Here is a 21,854-nt window from a genome sequence, read left to right as displayed (position 1 = left end):
GGTATCTCGTGAATAAACTGAAAATTCGGGGTTATTTGGTGAGAAACCCGTAGAATATATGTAACTACAAATGCGGTAAAAAAAAGAAGATAAGAGACAATATTGTATAATAGTGTTGTGAATACTTGTGTTATGCATATATATAACATTATTGCACATATAACTATACTAATTTTATCAATTCACTAGGTCGTCCATATAGACGACACGTTCAAAAGTTTAACTTGTCCATATATATGGTATAAGAGCAAAAAAAATAACGTAAAATAAAATATCATTGGCCTCTATGAAGGTCACATTATTATCAAAAATATATATATGGACTAGTGGCATGATGACGTTTGCTACCACTTCATTCTTGTTCATCCCTATTTCTTTTATTGTTTGGGGGGGGGGGGTTGGTTTTTAGTTGGCTGGACTGAAGCATAATTATTGGCACTAGAAACAGGAATTTGTGGATTTTCGCCACTATGGGCATTTGTACTGTCTTATAGGTTATTGCATCGGTATTGATTTACAGCCCCCTTCGCTGGATTGGTAGTGAAAGGTACATTATGAAAAAGACATTGTGTAAAACAATGTTGAACATGTTACTTTGTTGATCCATGGTCGAAAAGTAAATCATTAAGCTTGAAAAAAAATTAAAACTTCAGATAGAATGGATGCAAAAAATTTAAAGATACCTTTAGTTTATTTTGTAACAAGCTCGTGCTTATAACGTGTTATAAAATATAGAAGCAAAAGGATTTTATCAAAAAAAAAATTTATTGAATTGCTATTGTGCTTATCCATTGCTAATTGAGTATATAGGTATTTATAATACAATTCATCTACTATTTAACCTACTAACCTATATTAGGGGTGGTAAAATTTCCACAAATAATAAAGTGTACATACATGAATTTTACATGTGTGTATGGCATTCATATTTTGACTCTAACATCTGAATTTCTTTTAGCTTTGTTTTGTTTTGAACTTATAACTCTTCTATATCTTGTTTAGTTAAGTTTAGTTTTTTTAGGCTTAGATTTAAATTCTACAACTTATTTTTTAAAATAATTAAGAAATTTTCAAAAATTAGAAAAAACAAGTATGTTTTTTTCAAAATTAGAAGTTGAAACTGCTATCCCTGATTACTTACTGCCTCCGCCACTAAATATAGCAAGTGTCTTAGTGACGTCCAAGGATGGACTTAGCCTTCAACCTTGGGCATGCACCAGGTCATTTGGATTTAAAACAATTTACTGCCGTGATGGACGGAGTCAACCATTAAAGGTGGCTTTGAGGTCAAGTGTTCAAGTGATATTTTGATGTCCTTTTCTCTTGCCTTTTTGATAGTAACATGCTTCATCAAAAATAATAGCCGCACTCGTGTCAACCTTTCAAATTTTTTAAAACCACCACCCCATACGACACATCATTCTCTAAAAATCGATCCAATTTACCTCTTTATTATTCAAAAACAAAATAACATTTAGTTAAAATTCTTTGCATTCCTTACTAATTAGACGTGTTTCAAGAACAAATACAAAAAAAGGTTAGCAGTTTGTATTTACAGCTGTATCGCATACTTCACAGTTAGCAGTAAACTTCAATAAGATCATTTTGGGACTCCATCACCACTTTTTAGCACCCAAGCCCCGCCTTTCGATATGCAAAATTCCGCGATGACCTAACAGAAACAAAACACTGCAAGTTAGTGTCTTTGGTTTGAGTACGATTTTCCTATTTCAGATTCAAGGCATAATATGAATTATTGGAACTAGACAAAGTTATGTAATATGTCAAGTCCCACCTGCCGGAATCCTTGTATGTCGCATACAATCTCATATGCTATAAAAGATCATGGTAGTAATATTCCCTAGCTTAACATCTAAATATATTATCACAAATTTATCCCAATAACTTAACATCTAGCATTAGATGCTACGACCACCAATATACATTACATATGTTTGCTATCAACAAACTATTTAAGCAACACTAGGGTCGACTGCATGAGTCAATATTTTGTTTTGGGTTGCCATCTACATGAAATAACAGACACAAAACACATCACAAATCTACTTTATTCTAATGTGTCAAACAATCACTAAAACTCAATCATCAGTTTCAGACCATCAACGTCTGATTACAACATCATAATCTGCTTCATCAAAATGTCTTCAGTTGTAGCAAATATCAACAAAGACGAGCACAAAAATGACCTCTAATGTAAGGTCTAATAGTTGGTTCTCGAAGATTATTGTTTAGAATTTAGATCTTAGTTATAATGAAAAGGAATTTTTTGATTTTTACCACCTTTCAAAATCATAATTTTCAAAATAACCACCTTATGAGTTCATTTTTCAAAATTACTACCGTATATGACCTAAATCTCTTTAAATACATACCAATTAATAGATTTCGTCCAAGAAATCGTTCTTAAATAAGGGTTATACTTCTTACTTCTATCTGCCCCATAATATAGTGCTTACTTCTTTTTCACGAAAATTAAGGAGAATGGAGAAAGTAATCGGATTCTCCATAAAAAATATTTAACGGATAACTCTTTTGGTACTTTAGTCTTGGAACTACTTTATTTTCTTTTTCCTTAAAAGAAACAAAAAAGCAATATAAATCTTTCGGAATGGTGTGAACAATAAATAGGGGCACACATTTTGAAAGAAAGTTAAGGGTATTAATGGGTTAAAATTGAGGATAATTTAGTCCAAATATGTTTATATTAATAAATTAGGCACAACATTTTAGGACACCCAAAAGGAGTATAAGCACTATACTATGCGGCGGAGGGAGTACTTTCTAGTGAATATAAGGTGGTTATTTTGAGAAACTTGATTTTATTAAGGTGTTGAAGTCAAAAATTGCCAAGGAAAATGACCATATAGAAATAAGAATCATCTATGGTCTGTAAAATATGATCTAATTCAAAATGTTAATACTTGGCATCCTAACTTTGCACATACAACCCTCACCTGTGATGCAGTATTCTGCGAAACTTCTGCAGGAATTCATCAAAACAGAAGCAGATAATTCTGTCTTCAATAAAAGACTTCGCTTTTGGGGTTCTTTTAGTTTTTCTTTTCTGTATAAATTTTGTTTTGTTTAAGAACTTTGAATTTTTTCCCAGTGAAGCTTTCCTAGAATATTGTGCCATCAGCGAGGGCATATAGTACAAGTATGTTTAATGTAGCTGAGGGCAAATCTTCGGTTCACAAATTATAGTGCAGATTGTAATTCGTCAATTTTTTTTTCTAATTACAACGCTTCATCCGTTAGATATCTTTGCCAAACTAGAGCAAAATCCTATAAGAAACAATTATTATCATGAATTTCTATATGCAGCATGAACGCAGAGAAAAACAGAATCTGAACTCAAGCGCAGAATGAAATTGCACTGACCTTTTGAAATTCACTATTAGTTGGCTCCTTTTGAAGTCTAATCTTGGCAGCTTCAATGAATTCACCTTTTTTAAGCTTTCCATTAGGTCCGCTTCCAAGAAAATGTTCAATTACTAAATTTCTGCAAGGGAATTGAGAGAAGTTTAAACCCCTTCAGAGATAAAAAGAGCAAAAAAAACAAACAAGAAGATGATGCCTTATTGTTTCAGAAAGACCGGAGAAAAGAATGAAACGAAGCCTCCTTTTAAGGTAACAACCAATTTTATGCTTGCTAAATGCTATCCGATTACCAATTTGGTAAAAAAGGAGGATTCAGTGAGCACTAAACCAAAAGGACAAATTTACAGGAGCGTCTTCGGAGGAAACATGATCCAGGAAAAGTAGTTTAGTGATTTTACTTTCTTTGGTTTGTAAATTGTGGAAAACATATTCCTTTCTACAGTATAAAATGCCACATTCCTCCCCCCTAGTCTTTACCTTACTCCTTTTCTCCTCCCATCCATCGTCTTCTCTCCATTTCAATTGTTCCTTCTCTGTGTAACTTTTCTTGCAAGGAACCAAAGGAAAACTAATCAACAATTGTGACTTCAAAAATCTTACTTTCTAAACCAGTTATAAGTAACCCAGGACATATGGAAATCATAAGATCATTAACTTGGGACCTACAGGGAATAATCCATAGTTGGGACTTACAAAAGAAAATGGGTAAAAGTTAGGCCCCTTCTTGTGAAATTTTCCTTTTTTTCTATTCTATCGAGCGACAAGTCATTTCAAATTCCTTTTCTCCAAGGAATATGAAAGATATGCCTACAAGTTCAGTGAACATAGAATATCACCGATGATATAGATTTAACATCTCATGATTGAAATTTTGTGTCATAAGAGCACGTTATAATTATGATTCGTTACTTTATATTGAAAATATAACCAGTGAGAAGATAAGGGGAAAAAAACCTTAATGGATCATATTCTGGATGCTCTGAAGACGACTTCAATACATAGACACCATGGACATTAACTGCGACTTCACATATAGCAGCCTGAAGCTCTTCCTGAGGGGCATCAACGCCCCTGGCTGCAGACACAGCAGCAGCAGCAGCTCTGGGATCTGCCTTTGGGAGGGCAGACATAGAAACAGCCATGTCCCTTAGGCCTTGGCAAATTGTTTGAAAGCTGTCAATATAATATAGATCTCTTATGTATCTATTTTGATGATAGCAATTCATAGGATATGGTGACACAGCATCCAATAAATTTTCTTTTAAATAGGGAGTACAACTATGCACAGGAGGGATACCATCAGAATATGATGCAGTGCTTTCAATTTACAATTAACTTCAGCCATACAACCATCTCAATATAAACATTCACCCTTTTTTCCCGGGAGCAAATTGTAATAGTAATCATAAGTAGTAAACTACTCCCAGCACAATTACTGTTGCTTTTGGGGCCTAGCTAAGCATTCTATGGATAAGGTACCGAAAATGTTTTACCAAATAACAAAAGAAACTTGCGGGTCTCAGTATGCGAAATGACATTACATATAGTATTAGAAGTATGCTCTCTTTCTAGATAGCGAGTCCACCTCCTCTAATTCGCCAAATCTTCCTTTTGTGCCTACAGAATTCATGCAAAGGCGTTAGCTAATCAAGGATTAGAGAATGTGCCTTTTAGCCTTTTACAACATGTCCCAATTCGACTTTGCTTCTGTAAGGAAGACAAGTTTTGGATACAGCTCTTTTGGCTAACTAGGTGGTGAAGTAAGGCTAATTGAAGAGATGTACAAGAGTGGATTTCAAATTGTATTTTAAAAAGCCTTATGACAAAGGGAAATGGGTCATATTATGGAGTTATTTGGGGTTTGATTTCTTTTTGGAGAGGACAAGTTAGGAGAATGGTGGAAACGTTGAACCTATGTTTGCTAGTCTCATGCTTATTATTCGGTGTGTGGTTTTATTCATCGCAAGGTTCAGAGCAACGGGATCCTATGTTTCCGTTTCTTTTGATGCTCTCCGCAAATGTTAGAGAGTGGTGTGTCGAAAGGGATAATTAAGGGTTTTAAAGTGGGAAGAGAGCAAGTCCACATATCCCACTTAGGATTAATGAATTACCCCATTTTGTTTTTAGTGCTGGATCTTGATTTTTCTATGAAACTGCTTACAATCTCATAAAACATTGAGATGATATTAGAGTCGGTGTCACATAATTCACATATTGCTCAGGATTGCGGAACGAATTCGTGAACGGGATTCACTTGTGGAGCTTTGAATATAGGGAGGAGCCACCTATATACGCGAATCACGAATTGCCAAAAGGCGAGTTGAAATGCCCGAACCAATTTGCAATTCGCATGGGTACCCAAAAGATTCTATGACACTGATTAGGGTTAAAGATTAACCATTAAAATGTGGCCTACCAGATATTAACTAATCTACCACTTGAAATTAGTGGCAGAGTTTGTTGTCCTAGTGGGTGTGAGATCAACAAATGGTGTGTAGTTAATTGGGTTTGCCTCTTAGAGGCAACTCGCATTCGGAGTCCTTCAAGGACCAATAATTCTAAGAAAATTCTAAGAAAATTCAACTTTGATAGATCTACTTTACTTTAAGAGCAAGCATTAACTCGCTGCAATTATTATGTTTGTCTACTAATTCCTCTCTTATTATCTCATTTATCAATGAATTGTGGTGAAAGGATAGTGGTAAAAGAAGGGACCATCTGGTGAAGTGGACTTGGTTTGCCGGCATGGAGCGGAAGTAGGTTTGGTTGTTGTTTTTGAAAAATGTTGATATGGTGGAGAAATGGTAGTCTCATTTCCCTCTTGGACCCTAGTCGTTGTGGCATTATGTCAGCCACAACAAATATGGGTTACCCTAGAGTAGGAAGGATGCACATATGCTTGCTCGTGGAAATTAATTTCTCAAGTGTATTATGTCTTCTCCTTGTCCAGAATGGCCAATGCATTAGGTTTTGGGAGGATGCTAGCAACCATCGTATCTTCTCCCCTCGATTTATGTAATTGGTCCACCCAACTACAGTATTACCTTTCCATACTATCAATATTTGGGATCTTCAGCTAGGGAAGCACCTTCATGACAGGGCGATAGCTGAGCTCACCTTAATTTTCGAGTAATTGTCTCCTCAATTATTGGAGGGAGACAATTCGAGAAGAGTGGGTGATTCTTTGGAAAGCTTTTCTTGCAAGTCCATTCTGGTTTACTTATCTTTACCTTCAAGGTACACACTTTCCTGGCTCACAGATTTATTTGGAAGACTAGGCGCAAGGTCTTCCTCTTAATTCGAGAGCTTTTGTGTGGACTTTGGCATTGTGTAAAATTAACGCTTAACACTAATGATGAGCTCCAAGGGAGGAAACCAGGGAGTAGGGCCGATTACTTTAACAAAATCGTGCATGCTGTGTCATGCCAATGGAGAGTCTTGCTGGCACGTCTTTCATTGTTGTGAGAAGGCAATTAATATTTGGACTTTTGGAGGCTTTTTTCTGTGCATGGAAAGTCTTGGGTTTTCTCTCGTACCATTTTGCAGCTATCACAGGTTGTTGTGTGCTTTGAAGGGCAAAAGAGAATATTGTGCATAGTGCTTTTATGGCAACTCTGTGGTGTTGGTTAGAACAGATCAGGACACACAAGTTTCTTCTGAGGACAAGTTTATCCTCTCTCTGTACTCTCTATTTACTGTCACATATAGATTTTTCTTTAACCAAAAGAAAACTCCAGTCTCACTTTACAGTTTACACTTCTTCGAGAAAAAGTGGTTGAAATGAATATATGATACAAAAGTTTGAATTATATTGAAACAATTTGTAGATTGCAAGGTATCACTGGCAGCACAACTCCTTGAAAAGGCATAAGTCAACCAATCTTAAACATGTAAAAACTTGACTTTATTTTTGACTCAGAGGGAGTAGATAAACTACCAACAAGACAAGAGAACTATAAAACATTGGCGTGGAACATAAACATAGAAACTTTCTCTACCACTAAAATATCAGGTTCAGGCATCTTATTGCCCTGAAGTGTTGCATAAGTTGAGTATCAAACAACGCTTATCAAAGTCAGGGATCCTGTCAAAGCTGAGGCAACCCTGCATAAGGGCTTAGGCCTTAGAAATAGCATAAATAGAACTTCAATGGATCAGAATGCAAGTAGCATTATTACTGCATCTATCACTCAACTTCAACGGCACAGACTGCACACTTCTTTCTTTAGAAAAGAGAGCCGTTATTAGAGAATGAACTATGAAATATAAAAGGTCAGTTGTCCTCAAACACACTTAAAGAGCAATGTCCTATCAACTATCCTAGTAGAATGACCATAATTGAGCCAAGAACTCTACATATCCTACCATCAAATAATCTCAAAGTAATAAAATAAAAGCTCCTTTTCTATTTAATTTTATTCACACTAGGGGTGGCACAAAGATTGAGAATGGTAGTAGAGGTAATATAACAAACGTGGACGTAGATTGAGGTGAAAATAATTTAGGGTGGAGAGATAGAGCAGTCTTCAACTCAAAAAAGAAGCGTGATTTTTTTAGACAAAAGAAAGAGGAAAGTGTAAAGTGTAAAAAACACTGATGAACGAAGGAAGCACTTTTAAATAGGAAATTAATAGGAGAACTTATATCAACAGATTATAACAGTCATTACGAAATGGAGTAAATTCTGAAGGCACTGATGCCTTAAATTATAGACCGAGGAAAAATTGAAACAGTAGAAGGAGGCCGAAAGATGGAAACATGAGGGGAAGAAAGAGAGACTAAGGAGAAAGCCTCACAAAGCTCTTTCTCTAGTTGGGATAGCCAAATAGAAATCTTCATGGCACAAAATAAACATAGAACAATCTTTTTACAAAGTTGAAAGATAATAGACACTTGTTAAGTAAGGTTCTTTCTCTCATTGGGATAGCAAATAGAAATTTTCCTAATCGGCTCTTGCATTTTTAACAATCAATCTAGTTTGCTTAAAAGCTTTCTCCAGCAATTTAACAACAAAAAGGGAGGTGTTATCCATCATACAATATGCCAGCTTAAGTGATGATATAAAATCAAATAGATTGCAGAAAACACGAGTATATGATGGACTCATGGAAAGGATTTTGTGGTTATGGATGGATAGTCAAAGGATAAGGTTAGTTTAAGGTCCTATACAGAATTTAATCACTAAGGATTTAAACTTAGGGTTTGAAGGCTTAAAGAATTTAATCACCCACTTTCAGATTGAAGAGTGCCACGGGGTTCCTATGTGATCCAGGCGTGCCCCAAAGATTGAAGGGAAAATTCTACAGCACAGCACGATAATTAGACTGACATTGTTGTACAGCACGGAATGCTAGGCACTGAAACATTGTCACGTGCATAAGATGAAAGTGGCAGACATGCATATGTTACGTTGGATGTGTGGGCATACAAGAAAGCACCGATTGAGGAATGAGATTTTTAGGAAGAAAGTAGGGGTTACACTGATTGGGTTTAAGATGATGGAGAATCGTCTAAGATAGTTTGGATATGTAAGACCGAGACCAAGTGATGCCCCGGTTAGAAGGCTGGAAGGGTGGCAAAGTGATAGGGTCGTAACGGGTAGCGAAAGACCTAAGAAAACTTGGATGAAGGTGATTGAGAATAATATGAGACTACTTGCGATTCAGGAAAATATGACATTGGATAGGGCACAGTGGAGGGAGAGAATATACGTTATGACTTGACAAGACTTTACATATCTTTCCTTTTGACCCTCTAAGTTTATTTCTTGCGTTTTGCAAGCCTTTTGCATTGAACATTCTTTACATATTCCCTTTCTTAAGGTTATCTCTGACCTTTTCATTTGTTTTCCCTACAAAGTTGTTTCTTCTCTTTCCGTCTTTTCTTGCATTCTTCTATATGATATTTCAATTGTATCTATTGTATTTACGTATCCTTATATTTTTCACTTTTCATTTTAACTTTTCTTATTTTTCTTACCCCTTATGTTATTTTTATTTAATTTTTTTCTTCTTGTATTACTTTTATCAATTTCCCTTTCTCCCTCTTCCTTTGTTTATTCTTTTTTACTTTTATTAATTTCACTTTCTCCTTCTTTCTTGTTGATTCTTTTTTAACTTTTATTAATTTCACTTTCTCCCTCTTCCTTGTTTATTCTTTTTAACTTCCCACCCTTTTCTTGTTTCATTGGTTATGGTGACGAGTTCCTATGACGATTTGTTAGCCGACCTTGGACTAATGTTGTTTAAGATTGTTGAGAGCAAAAGTACTCGAAATTATCAAAATCAATTATATTTCACTATGTAAAAAATATACTACAAAATACTCGAAAATAAAACTCCGATTATGCATAGGACAAGTCCCCAAGTCTAACTAACAACAGATAAATACTAAAACAATTAAGATAAAAACGAAGAGGCCTAGAGTGGTTAAAAGAAAAACCTACTCCAAGTGTAATAGTAAAAACTTGTAAGCCAAATCTAACTATAACTAGGAAATGAAGAGTCCTAATTGAACCCAAACTAAAGCATGAATTACACGCCCCTTTATGCTTGTTGTCCAAGTCAGTAACCATGCATCCTACCACTTTTGTAGTATAAAACCAAGAAGGAACAAGCCATGAATACTTTCTAACTCCAAGTGAGGAACTTTGAGTCCAAGGGTAAGTAATTGAACATCATCTACTCCTGTATCAAGTGACTATGGATGTGATGTGATGTGATGTGATGTAAGTAAGAATGGACACAGCTAATGAGATCACAAAAGAATGGGGCTCGTTATTCCATGTGGGCCCATACGATAAAACGAGATGATATCAGTTCACAAGATAAAGGATTAAGGAATCAATGAATGTGGGATTTTTACTACAGCTGCTCCACAAAGGGATGAAAAATGATCCTATAGGTCAGAAAATGCTAGCCAAAGTACGATGCTTGAACTTGCACAAAGAATTTCAAACAATATCTGAGTAACTCAATCAAAGCAGAAAATATGAAAAGTTCCTTGGCAGATCCAGGTTTGGCATAATGCTATTCTGGAAGTTCTGAACTTCCGATAGATTATACTTTTCATGCTCTACAGCACAGAATTTCCAATTTTATATACATAAAAACACAAGAATATATATAGTCACAATTATAAGTAGTTCATACCTGCAAACTTTGTGAGTTTGGAAAAGCTTTGTCAAAAGCTTAGGCAGGGCTTCCTTAGTTTCTTTTGACATCGATGTGCTCTTACTCCGTGTTACATTAGCTCTTATGGCACCTTCATTCGAATGCGGAGATGGTCCAGGCCTCATAGAACCTTTTGAACCCGGTCCAGATTTACGCTTTGAGAAAAGTTGTGATAAGCGTTGCTCTTGAGCTTGCCATAAAATTTTTTGTTGCTCAACAACATCTGGATAAAGTTTCATAAATGACACATCTGTGGGCTCCTTGAACTTCCAATCTTTACAAAATGGTCTCTCAATTGCTATTTCTCGAAGTACTGTTTTTCCAGTAGATTTCTGAGATCCCAGAACATCTAATTCTGAATCTTTGATGAGTGGACTCTGGCTGAACAAAAGAAGAGCATAATCTCTTGCTAGACATTCAGCTCCTTGTGCCTGTGGATGTCGGATGCCAGGCTTCGGCACCCAGAGTCCTTGAATTAAGAGAGCATGTTTTTGAAGGACATCAAGAACATCTTCAGCAGAATCATCGGGTGCAATATGTTTAATGGCACTAAATCGTTGAATAGAAGGTCCCTGAAATTGTTGAAGTTCAAAGCTCAACAGAAATAGAGTCACTCCAAAAAATATTTCATTGAATAGAAACATACAACAACCTAATCAGACATTCTGCCCCAGAAAACAAAAAAAGAAGTCATCATTGTTCAGGTAAAGGTACAGAGTACAAACTACTCCTTTCCGTACTATATGTGCACATCATAAAATTTTCTACTACTCGCCATTTAAATTGTCAATGCAACCTTACTTGTCTCTTTCAAATATCATCACAATACTACGGAACAGCTACCACCAAAATAAAAACTACCAAACAGCTCTTTAATCTGTGTGCAAACATTTATAATTGAATGGAGTAGCAAGGGAAAATTCATAGCACAATTTGCCAGATCAATCCTTCAACAATTAAAATCTTCTTCTCCTCAAGTCATATCTTTGAAATTTCTAAAAGAATTGACACGCACAAACAGAGAGCAAAAATCCAGAATTTCATTTTACTAGCCATGCAGTTTTCTTTAAAGAAACATAATTTTGTAAGAATGTTTTCAGAACAAACCTCGATAAGCGATGTCTTTATTCGTTCCTCCAGTGGCAGGGAAAGCAAAGCCCTACATCAACCAAATTGCTTAGCAGGAATCAGATAAGATAATAAAGCAAATTAATCAAACACATAGTATGGCATTAATGGCCAACACAAACATAGGCCATCAAAGAAGTAGCCTTTTCTCCCCCTTATGTCTCTCTCTCTTTTCTTCTCTTTTCCTTTCTCTTCTTTTCTTTCTTTTACATTTTATCCACTCCCTAACCCTATGTTCTGGGAAGGGGGGGGGGGTTGTTTGGTATTGTAACTCATAAACTACCAAAGATTATTTACGAACAAAGGGAGCATGATATCAAGTCAATAGGCTAAACTCGTTGCATAGACCAAGGCAGTTGATGTTCATATGACCTTATAAATTCCGTACGTGTTTGCCCCATTGATGGTTACTTTTTTTTATTTTTGGTTGGGTGAAGTTGATGAAGACAAAAAGGGGGGTGGGGGGGACCAAATAGAATGAATGTGAGGGTAAAAGGGTGGACACATGGCCATTTTTAGTATGGTGCACCTTTTTGGAAACATCCCAAAAGGGAAATTGGGGACGGAAAAAGATGAAGGGGGAATTTAACTAAGGATTAGGGATTCAATTAGAAAAAGCAAGAACAAAGCTTGCATTACACATGTAAATGCCAGGGTAACTAGCATAGGCAGGATAGAAAAAATTGCAGTGACTTAAATCCACCATCTGTTTCCCTCTCTACATACTTAAAATATGAAGCACTCAGCAGTTACAGCAGATGGGCCAGAAAGCAACTGAGACACATAGAAAATACATATAATTTGGTCTGGTGGAGAATAGTAACTAGAAAGTTTGATTAAGCTACACCTATCACTTAAATGCAGAAACCACTATGGACATGTGTATTGATTCCTACACTTTCTCTTCTTCTGTTTCTATTTCGTTTTCCTTTTTTTCACAATCTCCCCTTATCTTTCATATGTACATATTAAAAACAACACACTATTTATATTTTAATCACAGGAAACTTAAGCTACACAAACTCATGGCTCAAACCTCCGACCGTAAATTTCCCTCATTAATACCACAAAGACAAATATAAATCACTTTTGATTTTTTCATTTCTCCTATGTATAGGCTGCACAACAAATGGGCCAAAAAAAAATAGTTATTCTTGGGAGAAATGTGGCCATGTGGCATGAATGATTAAAGGAGTCAATGAGATTATTTTATAGCAATAACCCATGTATACCAACAGTAACAAGCTCATTCTCAAATTACCCAGGCAAAATTCTACGAGCAAAGACACTTCACTGAACTACACTAACACCTTTTTGTATTCAATTAGATAAATAAAAATAAAATAATTATCAATATAAAAATAGAAACAAGTATATTCTAGGATTTTAGAATTATTCTCCATAACAAAGCACAAAAGCAAAAAAAATAAAATAAAATTGAGAGTAGATAACACTAAACAACAGGCAGAAATCTCAGACCACAGGAAGATTTAAAATTACAGAGGATCAGAGAATTATACATCAGCAAGACACCAATCACCGATATACAAAAAGAAGGCAAAGGTTTAAGTAGCTATACCTTTTGGTTGGTCCTGTTGACTTTGTTTTGTTAATTACTGATGTAGGACACAAAGAGTCCAGGTACTCACACCTAGATACAAATTAATTATGAGCCATATTCAAAAACTCAAAAGAACACACATTTATATACATCCTGCAATTGGCTGTAATTATGGATCTTAAGATGGAGCATTTTTTCTGCGTTCATCTTTTCCATATTAGGCTCACATTTTAGACACTTATGACCAATGATGGGAAGCAGAAGACATACGGATTCATCAAAAACGGTATTGGATCTTTCTGTTCTGTCAACATCTTCTTCAAATATCTTTCTGAGAGTTCAGTTGCTGAGCTGTGATACTTCAGGGAAATCCATGACTGGAGAATCAGGCAGAATTAAGTTTTAAGAAAAGAGGAACAATACCCATGTCCCAAAGTAATGAGCAGATTATCATGCATAAAAACAAATGTTAAGCTATGACAATAAATATATCAAGCGACAAACAGGAACATGAATGATCCAATGCTAAGAAAGGACACAAGCAATATCTACCAGCAAGGAATTGTTCTCCTCCCATAGAAAATTCTTATATTTTAGAAGTTACAATCAATTTCAAACACTCAGAAGACATTAAAGCATGCTAAGAAGTCCCACAAAATCGATGAATTAATATATCAATATATGAGTCAAAATTATTGGTCTCTAGATGAGGATAAGACGAAGATCTGAACCAAGATAAAGCAAAATAGTTTTTCTTACCTCCACTGCTTCTGGATCCATTTGCTTGTTCTGCACAACAGGACAGCCCCCAAAAATAAGACTCAGAACAATTATATAAACATAATTAACGGATACTTGCTTGACAACATATTTCTTTGGATTGTGAAATGTGAACACTATTCAAAGTTTATAGTAGCAGTATGTATGATACACAAGCCAAAAGAGACAAAAATAAGTTCTACCAGACTCTGTAACAAAATTAAGAACCTTCTAAAGTCAATAAATGTCTCCAATATGATGTTTGATGATTCGATGCTTCCCCATGCTCACGGGACTTGGAAATCCAACCCGAAATACATAAAGTTATGACTAGAATCATGCCCCTGCTACTTGTTCATTGTGCTGCAAACACTCCATCCACCGAAATCTTCGCAAATGCATAATAATTCACTGGGAATTTGATGGATTACTCTGATCAAATTACAGCACAGATTTCAATCTTTTGGATTAGTTGCTTAATTTTGCAAGTTTTTGATGGTCAATAGCAGTAATCCAAGATCCCACTCCTTATTGCTAAAAGTTTATCTGCTTTATCACAGTGAGTGTGTGTGTGTGTGTGTGTGTGTGTGTGTATCTCCTCACGAATACACAATCTCTCTCCTCAAATAAACTCCATTGAAGCTTTAAACTCATATTAAACTAATTTTTTCACAAATTCAACAAGATTGTTCATCGAATTTTCGGTAATTTGACTTATTTTGGTTAAATTCACTAGGTATGAATTCAATTCTGTTTCTCTTTCCTCTCAAAAACTCACTCACTCTCTCTCCTCAAGAGTACTCAATGTCTCTCTTCAAGTAGATTATTTAGGTAAAATCTACCAATACTCTCTCTGAAAGTTCAGTCCACACAAGCTTACATCTTATGTAACACTTTCCATGTCTAATTGATTTTTGTTTTCATAAAGTGTACAAAAAGGTAAATTCTGCATCAGACAAGGACAAGAAGATCTCCGAAAACTAGCAAAACCAATTGTACGACAATCATGCAGATCAAGACTGGGCCTCTTCAGACATGAGAGCAAAGAGAGACAAGAGAACTTTAACACACAAGAAGATTCCATGAGAAAGGGAAGAATCCATTGCTCCTCTTCGAACACAACATCGGCATAGTAGCACGTAGAAGCTAACAAAATCAAAAAGCTTATGGCATGAACAATAAAACATAACTTATAGCATAATTGGTCAGCAAAGCAACAGAAGACATCAAACAAAGGGCTCCAACTGGTCTCCGAATCAGCTACTTCAACAATATTGACTTTAAAGAAGATAATTTTTTATATAAAATAGTGCTTCAAGCAAAAGACTACAGTACTACCAAAACTCTTAATCTACAATTGTCATATGAAAGAGAGTAGTTGTATGCTAACTGCTAATGGTAGTCATCAAGAAATAACACCGTAAATTTCCAGCTTGCATCTACATATTACAAGACTCAAGGATTCACAAAAATTTTCCGAGTTCCTGTAATTTCAACCATAATAGATTTGATTCAGAAAGGTCTATGTAGCAGATGGATATCAAGGATAAAATGACAAAATCCATGATACAAGTTCTTCACTAAAAGCATCAGAAACTGTAGCGAATTCCATCTAAAACAGATCTACAGGTATTTGTGTCTCTATGAATCAGAATAATTTTTAAGGACCGGCCAAAATAATATATCGGGCAATTATCTCAGGATAGAAGGATATATGATTGATCTTATATCTTTTAAGATATAGTAGTAATTGATTTTAGAAATATTTGTTAAAGAAAACAAAAAAGTTTCACAAATATCACTACCTTTCTTGCAACTATAGACCTATCTGTTATATTATTAGGAAAATAAATTATATAGATTATTTTTGAATGTACAACTTCCGTATTAATATTTTATTATTTTTAGTAAATCTGTAAAGATATGATTGATTTTAGAAATGTTTGTTAAAGAAAACAAAAAGGTTTCAAAAATTTCACTACCTTTACTTTTAGTATAGCTATCTGTTATATTTTTAGAAAGAAAATTTTATAGAGATTATTTTTGAATGTAAAACATTCATATTAATATTTTACTGTTTTTATTATAAACTCAACTATAAGCAAAAAAATTAACACTATTTTGAGCATACTTGAGGAAAAGACTGGTAGATATAGAATGTTTAGGATAAGCGAATATGAGAGTTTGTTTTTAGAAAACAACCTGAGATATTAAAAATATTAGAATTAAGTATAACTATTGCGAGATACTTCAAAATATAATAATCTTTATACGAATAAAAAGAGCTCAACACATGCTTTCAGATAACATCCATGTACCTTATGCTTTTATCTAATTGTTCTTCATTTGAATTGGAGTATTATTAAATTTGAGACAACTATGCTATCACAAAAAAAAAAAAAAAAAAAAAAAAAACTATAAGAGATATCACAGTAAGAGCATGATTATTAGAAAACTTCAAATCAACTCAAAAACTTCACAAATTTTGCGTAGAAAGAGAGGAAGAGAGAAAAAGGAGAAGCACAGAGGGGAACAAGAGATGAATACAAAGAGGAGAGTGGCCCTAGAGCTGCAAGTTAAAACCCCTGACAAAAAAATTTATTCACCAGATACCCCAACTTTTTTCCGAATTCACCATATACCCCAACTTTTTTCCGAATTCACCATATACCCCTAACTTTTAAAAAAATGACACAAAATACCCTTTTGTTGACTGGCGTTAGTCCACCGTTAGCGTTTATTTACAAGTTCGCCCTAAGTCAACCTAATTAGCCCTAAGTCAACCTAATTAGCCCTAAATCAACCTAATTAACCCTAAGTTTTTTTATTAGAGGTATTTGGTGAAAAAACCGCTAAAATTAACAGAAAACTCTTTAGAGTCCATAACTTGGCCAAAATTTTCTAACTCACTTCAACCAGTATTTTCTAAAGACCTCCTTAAGCAATACCCTCATGCCTAACCTCATCACCACCTAGTTGAAAAATAAAGCAGTGCCAAGGACTAGCTTCCTCAACAACCGAACTCCATAAAACTTATCAGTGATGCTTCATTACAATTAAATCCAACACTTTGATGAACGAATCTATATATATAGATGAAAGGAAATCAGATATAACCACCCCATATCACTATATTCGCTATCTGAAATTGCACAACCAAAGAAAGGAATAGTACAAAACCAGATAAAATTTATATGTAAAAACATATATATGTTCCGAAGTCAATTAATGCAAAATAGAGCAGGACCCGTATGCCTTAAGAAGGCCTCAAGAACATGATAGCCATACGTGACCAGATATTTAAAGATATGATAATCGCACCTGCTTCCTCGATGGCCCAGCAAGAGCATCATTATTGGGTCCTTCTTCTTTAATAGTAGTATTTGGATTTAGTTTCTTATTGGACCCACCAGAATCCAAAAATTCCATTGAAGGCCGTAGCTGCACAGCATCGTGAATGGGGTTGACATATAGCTGCAAGATTAAAAGACAAAGGGCGTGCAGTTAAATTCAATCACCATTTTAAACAGCAACACAACTACACGATTAGGAAACTCCCTTTGTCTCATAATGATAAGTCATATTTAGCTTTCTGCAAGGAATCATCCTAACCCTCCTATATTTTTTAATTGTTCCAAAGTCCAAGGGTAGTTAAGTAAATTGTCTAAGAGTCGCCATTTCAAACAGCAACATGACTACACGATTAGACAACTCCCTTTGTCTCATGATGATAAGTCATATTTAGCTTTCTGCAAAGTCTGCAAAGAATCATCCGAACCCTCCTATATTGTTTAATTGTTCCAGAAGAGTCCCAAGGGTAGTTAAGTAAATTGTCTAAGAGTCAGTTTTATGATGTTATAATTGTAAATAATGGTGAAAACTAGCTGAATATTCTCTGTGAGAGTTTGTTAGTAGTGGAGCAGCAACAAAACTAGCTAAGTAGTTTAAATATAAGAAGGAAAGGAGAAATAAGGTATTCAGTAAAGTATGGAGAGAGAAACACTAATTTGGGATAGTTCCACGATTCTCTCGAGAGCACTGGGGGTTGTAATTGATCAACTTCCTATGCTTATCAATACAACAATCTATCAAGTTCTTATTCTGTGATCTATTGCTTGTTTTGCCTGAGTTCATAGCACTTTCATAACCAAAGCTCCCTAAATTTTACTATTATTAATTTATTATTGATCACCACTTTTATGTAAAACACATAGACATTATAATAAAAGGATTTGTTCAGATAATCTACCGAGAGCATGTTTACATCATAAATTCAAATATTTCGTTTTGATAAACTAACAAAGCTCTGAACATAAAGTCAAATGCAGAACGCAGCCGATTGGGATGGAGGAAAGAATTTGTAATATCTAGAGAAAACATTAAATCAGATATATACAATCAACAAGATGACAACCAATTACACGAAAATGAGCCAGATATGAACCAGTGGTACCACATCCTCTTCAATGTGATTGATCTTTTCGTATCATCCTATTCACTTAAAAATAGACCGTCCATTTGACCCTATAGCTACAAACATTTGTATTCTAACTGGCAACTGCTCACTCATTCTCGCCATGTTTTAAGCTATATTGAGATACTTATACCACATCTATTATCTCACAGGCATTTTGATCAATGTCCAAGGCTCAAAGCCTGCAGGCTACAGAGACTGAACATACTTTCATCTTAAAATAGCATGATATAAGCCAAGTTTGTTGTAGTCCACAGCTACATAACAGATACTTAACTACTGAAACTGAGAAAAAGCTATGCATAACAAGAGGTGAAAAATCAGTAGCCTTTAGGAACATTGGGATCACTTTCAAATAAATTGTAACCGCATTTTTCACAAGTGATCAATTGTATCAAACAGAAATCCTCAATATAATCAACAAGATAATAAACATCTTCTACAATAACGATATATGCAAGCCTCAAGCTTGAAGTTGGCAAATCTTAACGACGTAAACATAATCAACAATTTCAGAGACACATGCATCATTTTTTTCTTAAGGTGACAAAAGATAGTATCTAAAGTACCCATATGGGATCCTCGCCACTCGGGCAAGGGTATGGGCACTTCGACACTTCACTTTGGGCCACATATACAGAACCTTCTATAAAATAGTCGAGTCGGACACTTGGACACATACCCGTATCCAGTACGAGTCTCCAAGTCTGAGTAACATAAGCCAGAGCACATTGTAGACAAAAATGTATATTGATAGTCTTTTAGCTAATTTATCAGTTACTCTTTTGTCGTGGGGATTGAAGAAAATGGGAACATGAATTGAATAGAATGCACGCATACCTTCTTACCAGACAACAGCCCAACAGCATATTGAGCCACTGGAGGCACCCTGCACGGAGACGACAAAGTCTGGAGAATGACAGAGATATTGAGGTAAGATATCAGAAACTTTTCCACTTATTACTAAGTGTAGGCTTTTGACATATAACTAAACTCTGGAAGATTAGCACCCACATCAACAATGCCTTTGACATAGACAGAAGATATTATTACAACTTGCCCTAATATATACACTTAACTAAATTTCTAATTGCTAATCTTATTGCATGCTCCCTCTATAACATCTTCAGTCTGAAGGAGCTGAAAAGCAAAGAATAGCATATCATCTATCCACTTAACTAAACGTCTAATTGCTAATCTTATTGCATGCTCTCTCTATAACATCTTCAATCTGAAATGCCAACTAAGCAGTTTGATAACCAATAGTCAATAGACAAGATCTTAATCTATGTGCATGACCTTAAAGGATAATGTGTACTTCTGTACTTTTATTATTAAGGCAATAAAAAGGTAGAGACAAGTGGTCCCCTATAGCCAAAATCATGAAAAGTAGATATGTGAGAGAGATATGTTATTAAAATGGAAAGGTAGTGATTATAAAAGAATGGAGGAAGTACTAGTATACATCTGCTTCGAGTAAGGCATATATGGTTATCTGCATTTCCCAACCCTCACAGCAATATGCATGAGCATTCTTTTATTTGCTTGCTCATTAATTTTACAAAATGATTCGTTGCCTTATTCTTTCCAGGTCAAGATATCCATGTTAGATCCACGTCAACTTGTGCTAGCCATTGCAAGGGAAATCAGAACCAATTAAGTGCACAATAATTGGTCCTATTAGCACTAAGAATTTTGCACCTCACCCTCAAGACTGGAGTGTTATAAGTATAGAAAACCAAGCAACGCTAACGAAAGTACAAAACCTGACATAACTATGATTAATCTCCGTTAATTTTTAAGTTTAACTGGCCAAGTCCATTCACATATTTGATCATATGTTAGCTCAGGAATTCGAAAATTTGCACTAAACTCCTCCAATTGCATCCAATTACTCACAGCATTTTACTTAACATCTTAACACCAATCAAAATGGCACAATTTCACAATACTTAAAGCACTAACCACTTTCGTAATCTTATTAGCAGCAGCAGGATTGTAATTATCAGATTCTGTATCGAGCGACAAATCCACTTCCACCTCTCCACTCTTCGGTTTCATCCTCACCTATTCACCAAAACGATGCTAACATCATTTTCTTTTTCTTTTTCTTTTTTTTTTCTCATCCACATAAAAGCAAAAAGAACCTGCAATTATTAGTAGTAAGAGTAACAACATCAGTCTATACCTCGGTACATCGTTGATCCAACCCGTAAGGCCGCCACGACTGTCTCAACGGATATTGTATGACATACAACTTCAAGAAACACATAATAATCATCACATTCTCAAAATTGAATTGAATTCAACGAATAATTAGTGATTCTTTGTTAACTGACCTGAGTAGAAGGATCACAAGGAGTGAAATAAACATCATACACAGCAACCACAATATCTTCATCAACATCAACCTCCATAACATCGTCACAAACATTCGACGTCTCCGGATTTTCTCTCTCCTCCTCCTCTTTAACATCCATTTTCGCGGAGGAGAGAGAAATGGAATCATCCTCCTTTTTAACCACCACCGGCGGCTCGGATTTCGGAGCCGGATTCTTCGACTTCGGCTGAAACTTGGAGGATTTTGGCGCAAAACGCGACGTTTTTGACGGGGCTTGAAAAGGATCATCCAATTCATCGAAGTCCATTTTCGGCGGAATTCAGAAGCTCAGGAAAAATGGTGGTATCTTGTTTTTGGGGGGTTTCAGGGTTTTACAGGTTTTATTTAAGTATAGGTTTTAGTAGCCTTGAGAAATGATACTCAGAGAAAATTCTCCCACATCAGTAGTTTTAATAGTGACTTCTACGTATATATTTAGAAGTTGAGTGATTTGATGTTAATTCCCGTTCCAAGGTTGGAGTGAATGGGCCATGGGCTTGCTTAAAGCGGGTCTAGGCCCTGGAAAGTCCCCGGGCCGCTTTCCACAGAGATGTGGGCTCGGCAACGAGTGTACTTGATGCTCAGGAAATTCAGTTTCTCACTTGTGGGAAACGGGCTGAGACATGTGTGGAGCCTTAATTTCCTGCGGAAGTATTAATTGGCCGATAATCACAGTTATTCACTTGGCTTCTACTGAAGCTAACTGAACGGGGCTTACAACTTTGGACTTTATTTTTGTTTCTGGACCTTCGAAACCAATTGATTGTTCTACTTTTGTCTTGTTCCTTTGTACTTAATTTTGAATTTTTATATTAATTTACGAGTGTACTTGATGCTCAGGAAATTCAGTTTCTCACTTGTGGGAAACGGGCTGAGACATGTGTGGAGCCTTAATTTCCTGCGGAAGTATTAATTGGCCGATAATCACAGTTATTCACTTGGCTTCTACTGAAGCTAACTGAACGGGGCTTACAACTT

The 21,854-nt window shown here is 35.5% G+C and overlaps 1 protein-coding gene across 2 annotated transcripts; it reads right to left on the bottom strand.

The window, feature by feature from the left end:
• Positions 1-1,420: 1,420 nt before the first annotated feature.
• LOC104899334 (uncharacterized) lies at positions 1,421-21,281 on the bottom strand. 2 transcript variants are annotated; one of them, XM_010686506.4, is made up of 13 exons: positions 20,836-21,280; positions 20,685-20,753; positions 20,462-20,563; positions 19,337-19,405; positions 17,344-17,496; positions 14,023-14,052; positions 13,534-13,640; positions 13,282-13,353; positions 11,682-11,733; positions 10,554-11,146; positions 4,357-4,575; positions 3,403-3,523; positions 1,421-1,672 (listed from the first exon to the last, which is right to left on the bottom strand). In XM_010686506.4, the coding sequence occupies exons 1-13, from the start codon at positions 21,142-21,144 to the stop codon at positions 1,601-1,603; spliced, it is 1,968 nt and encodes a 655-aa protein (XP_010684808.2). In that variant the 5' UTR covers positions 21,145-21,280; the 3' UTR covers positions 1,421-1,600. The 2 variants fall into 2 exon arrangements, with proteins under 2 accessions (XP_010684808.2, XP_048503694.1); XM_048647737.2 differs by lacking the exon at positions 19,337-19,405 and having other exon boundaries at positions 20,836-21,281.
• Between the last annotated feature and the right edge of the window lie 573 nt (positions 21,282-21,854).

The sequence above is a fragment of the Beta vulgaris genome, chromosome 7 (genome assembly GCF_026745355.1).
Source record: "Beta vulgaris subsp. vulgaris cultivar EL10 chromosome 7, EL10.2, whole genome shotgun sequence".
NCBI classification, from domain to species: Eukaryota; Viridiplantae; Streptophyta; class Magnoliopsida; order Caryophyllales; family Amaranthaceae; genus Beta; species Beta vulgaris.
This window is presented reverse-complemented; position numbering and strand designations above follow the sequence as displayed.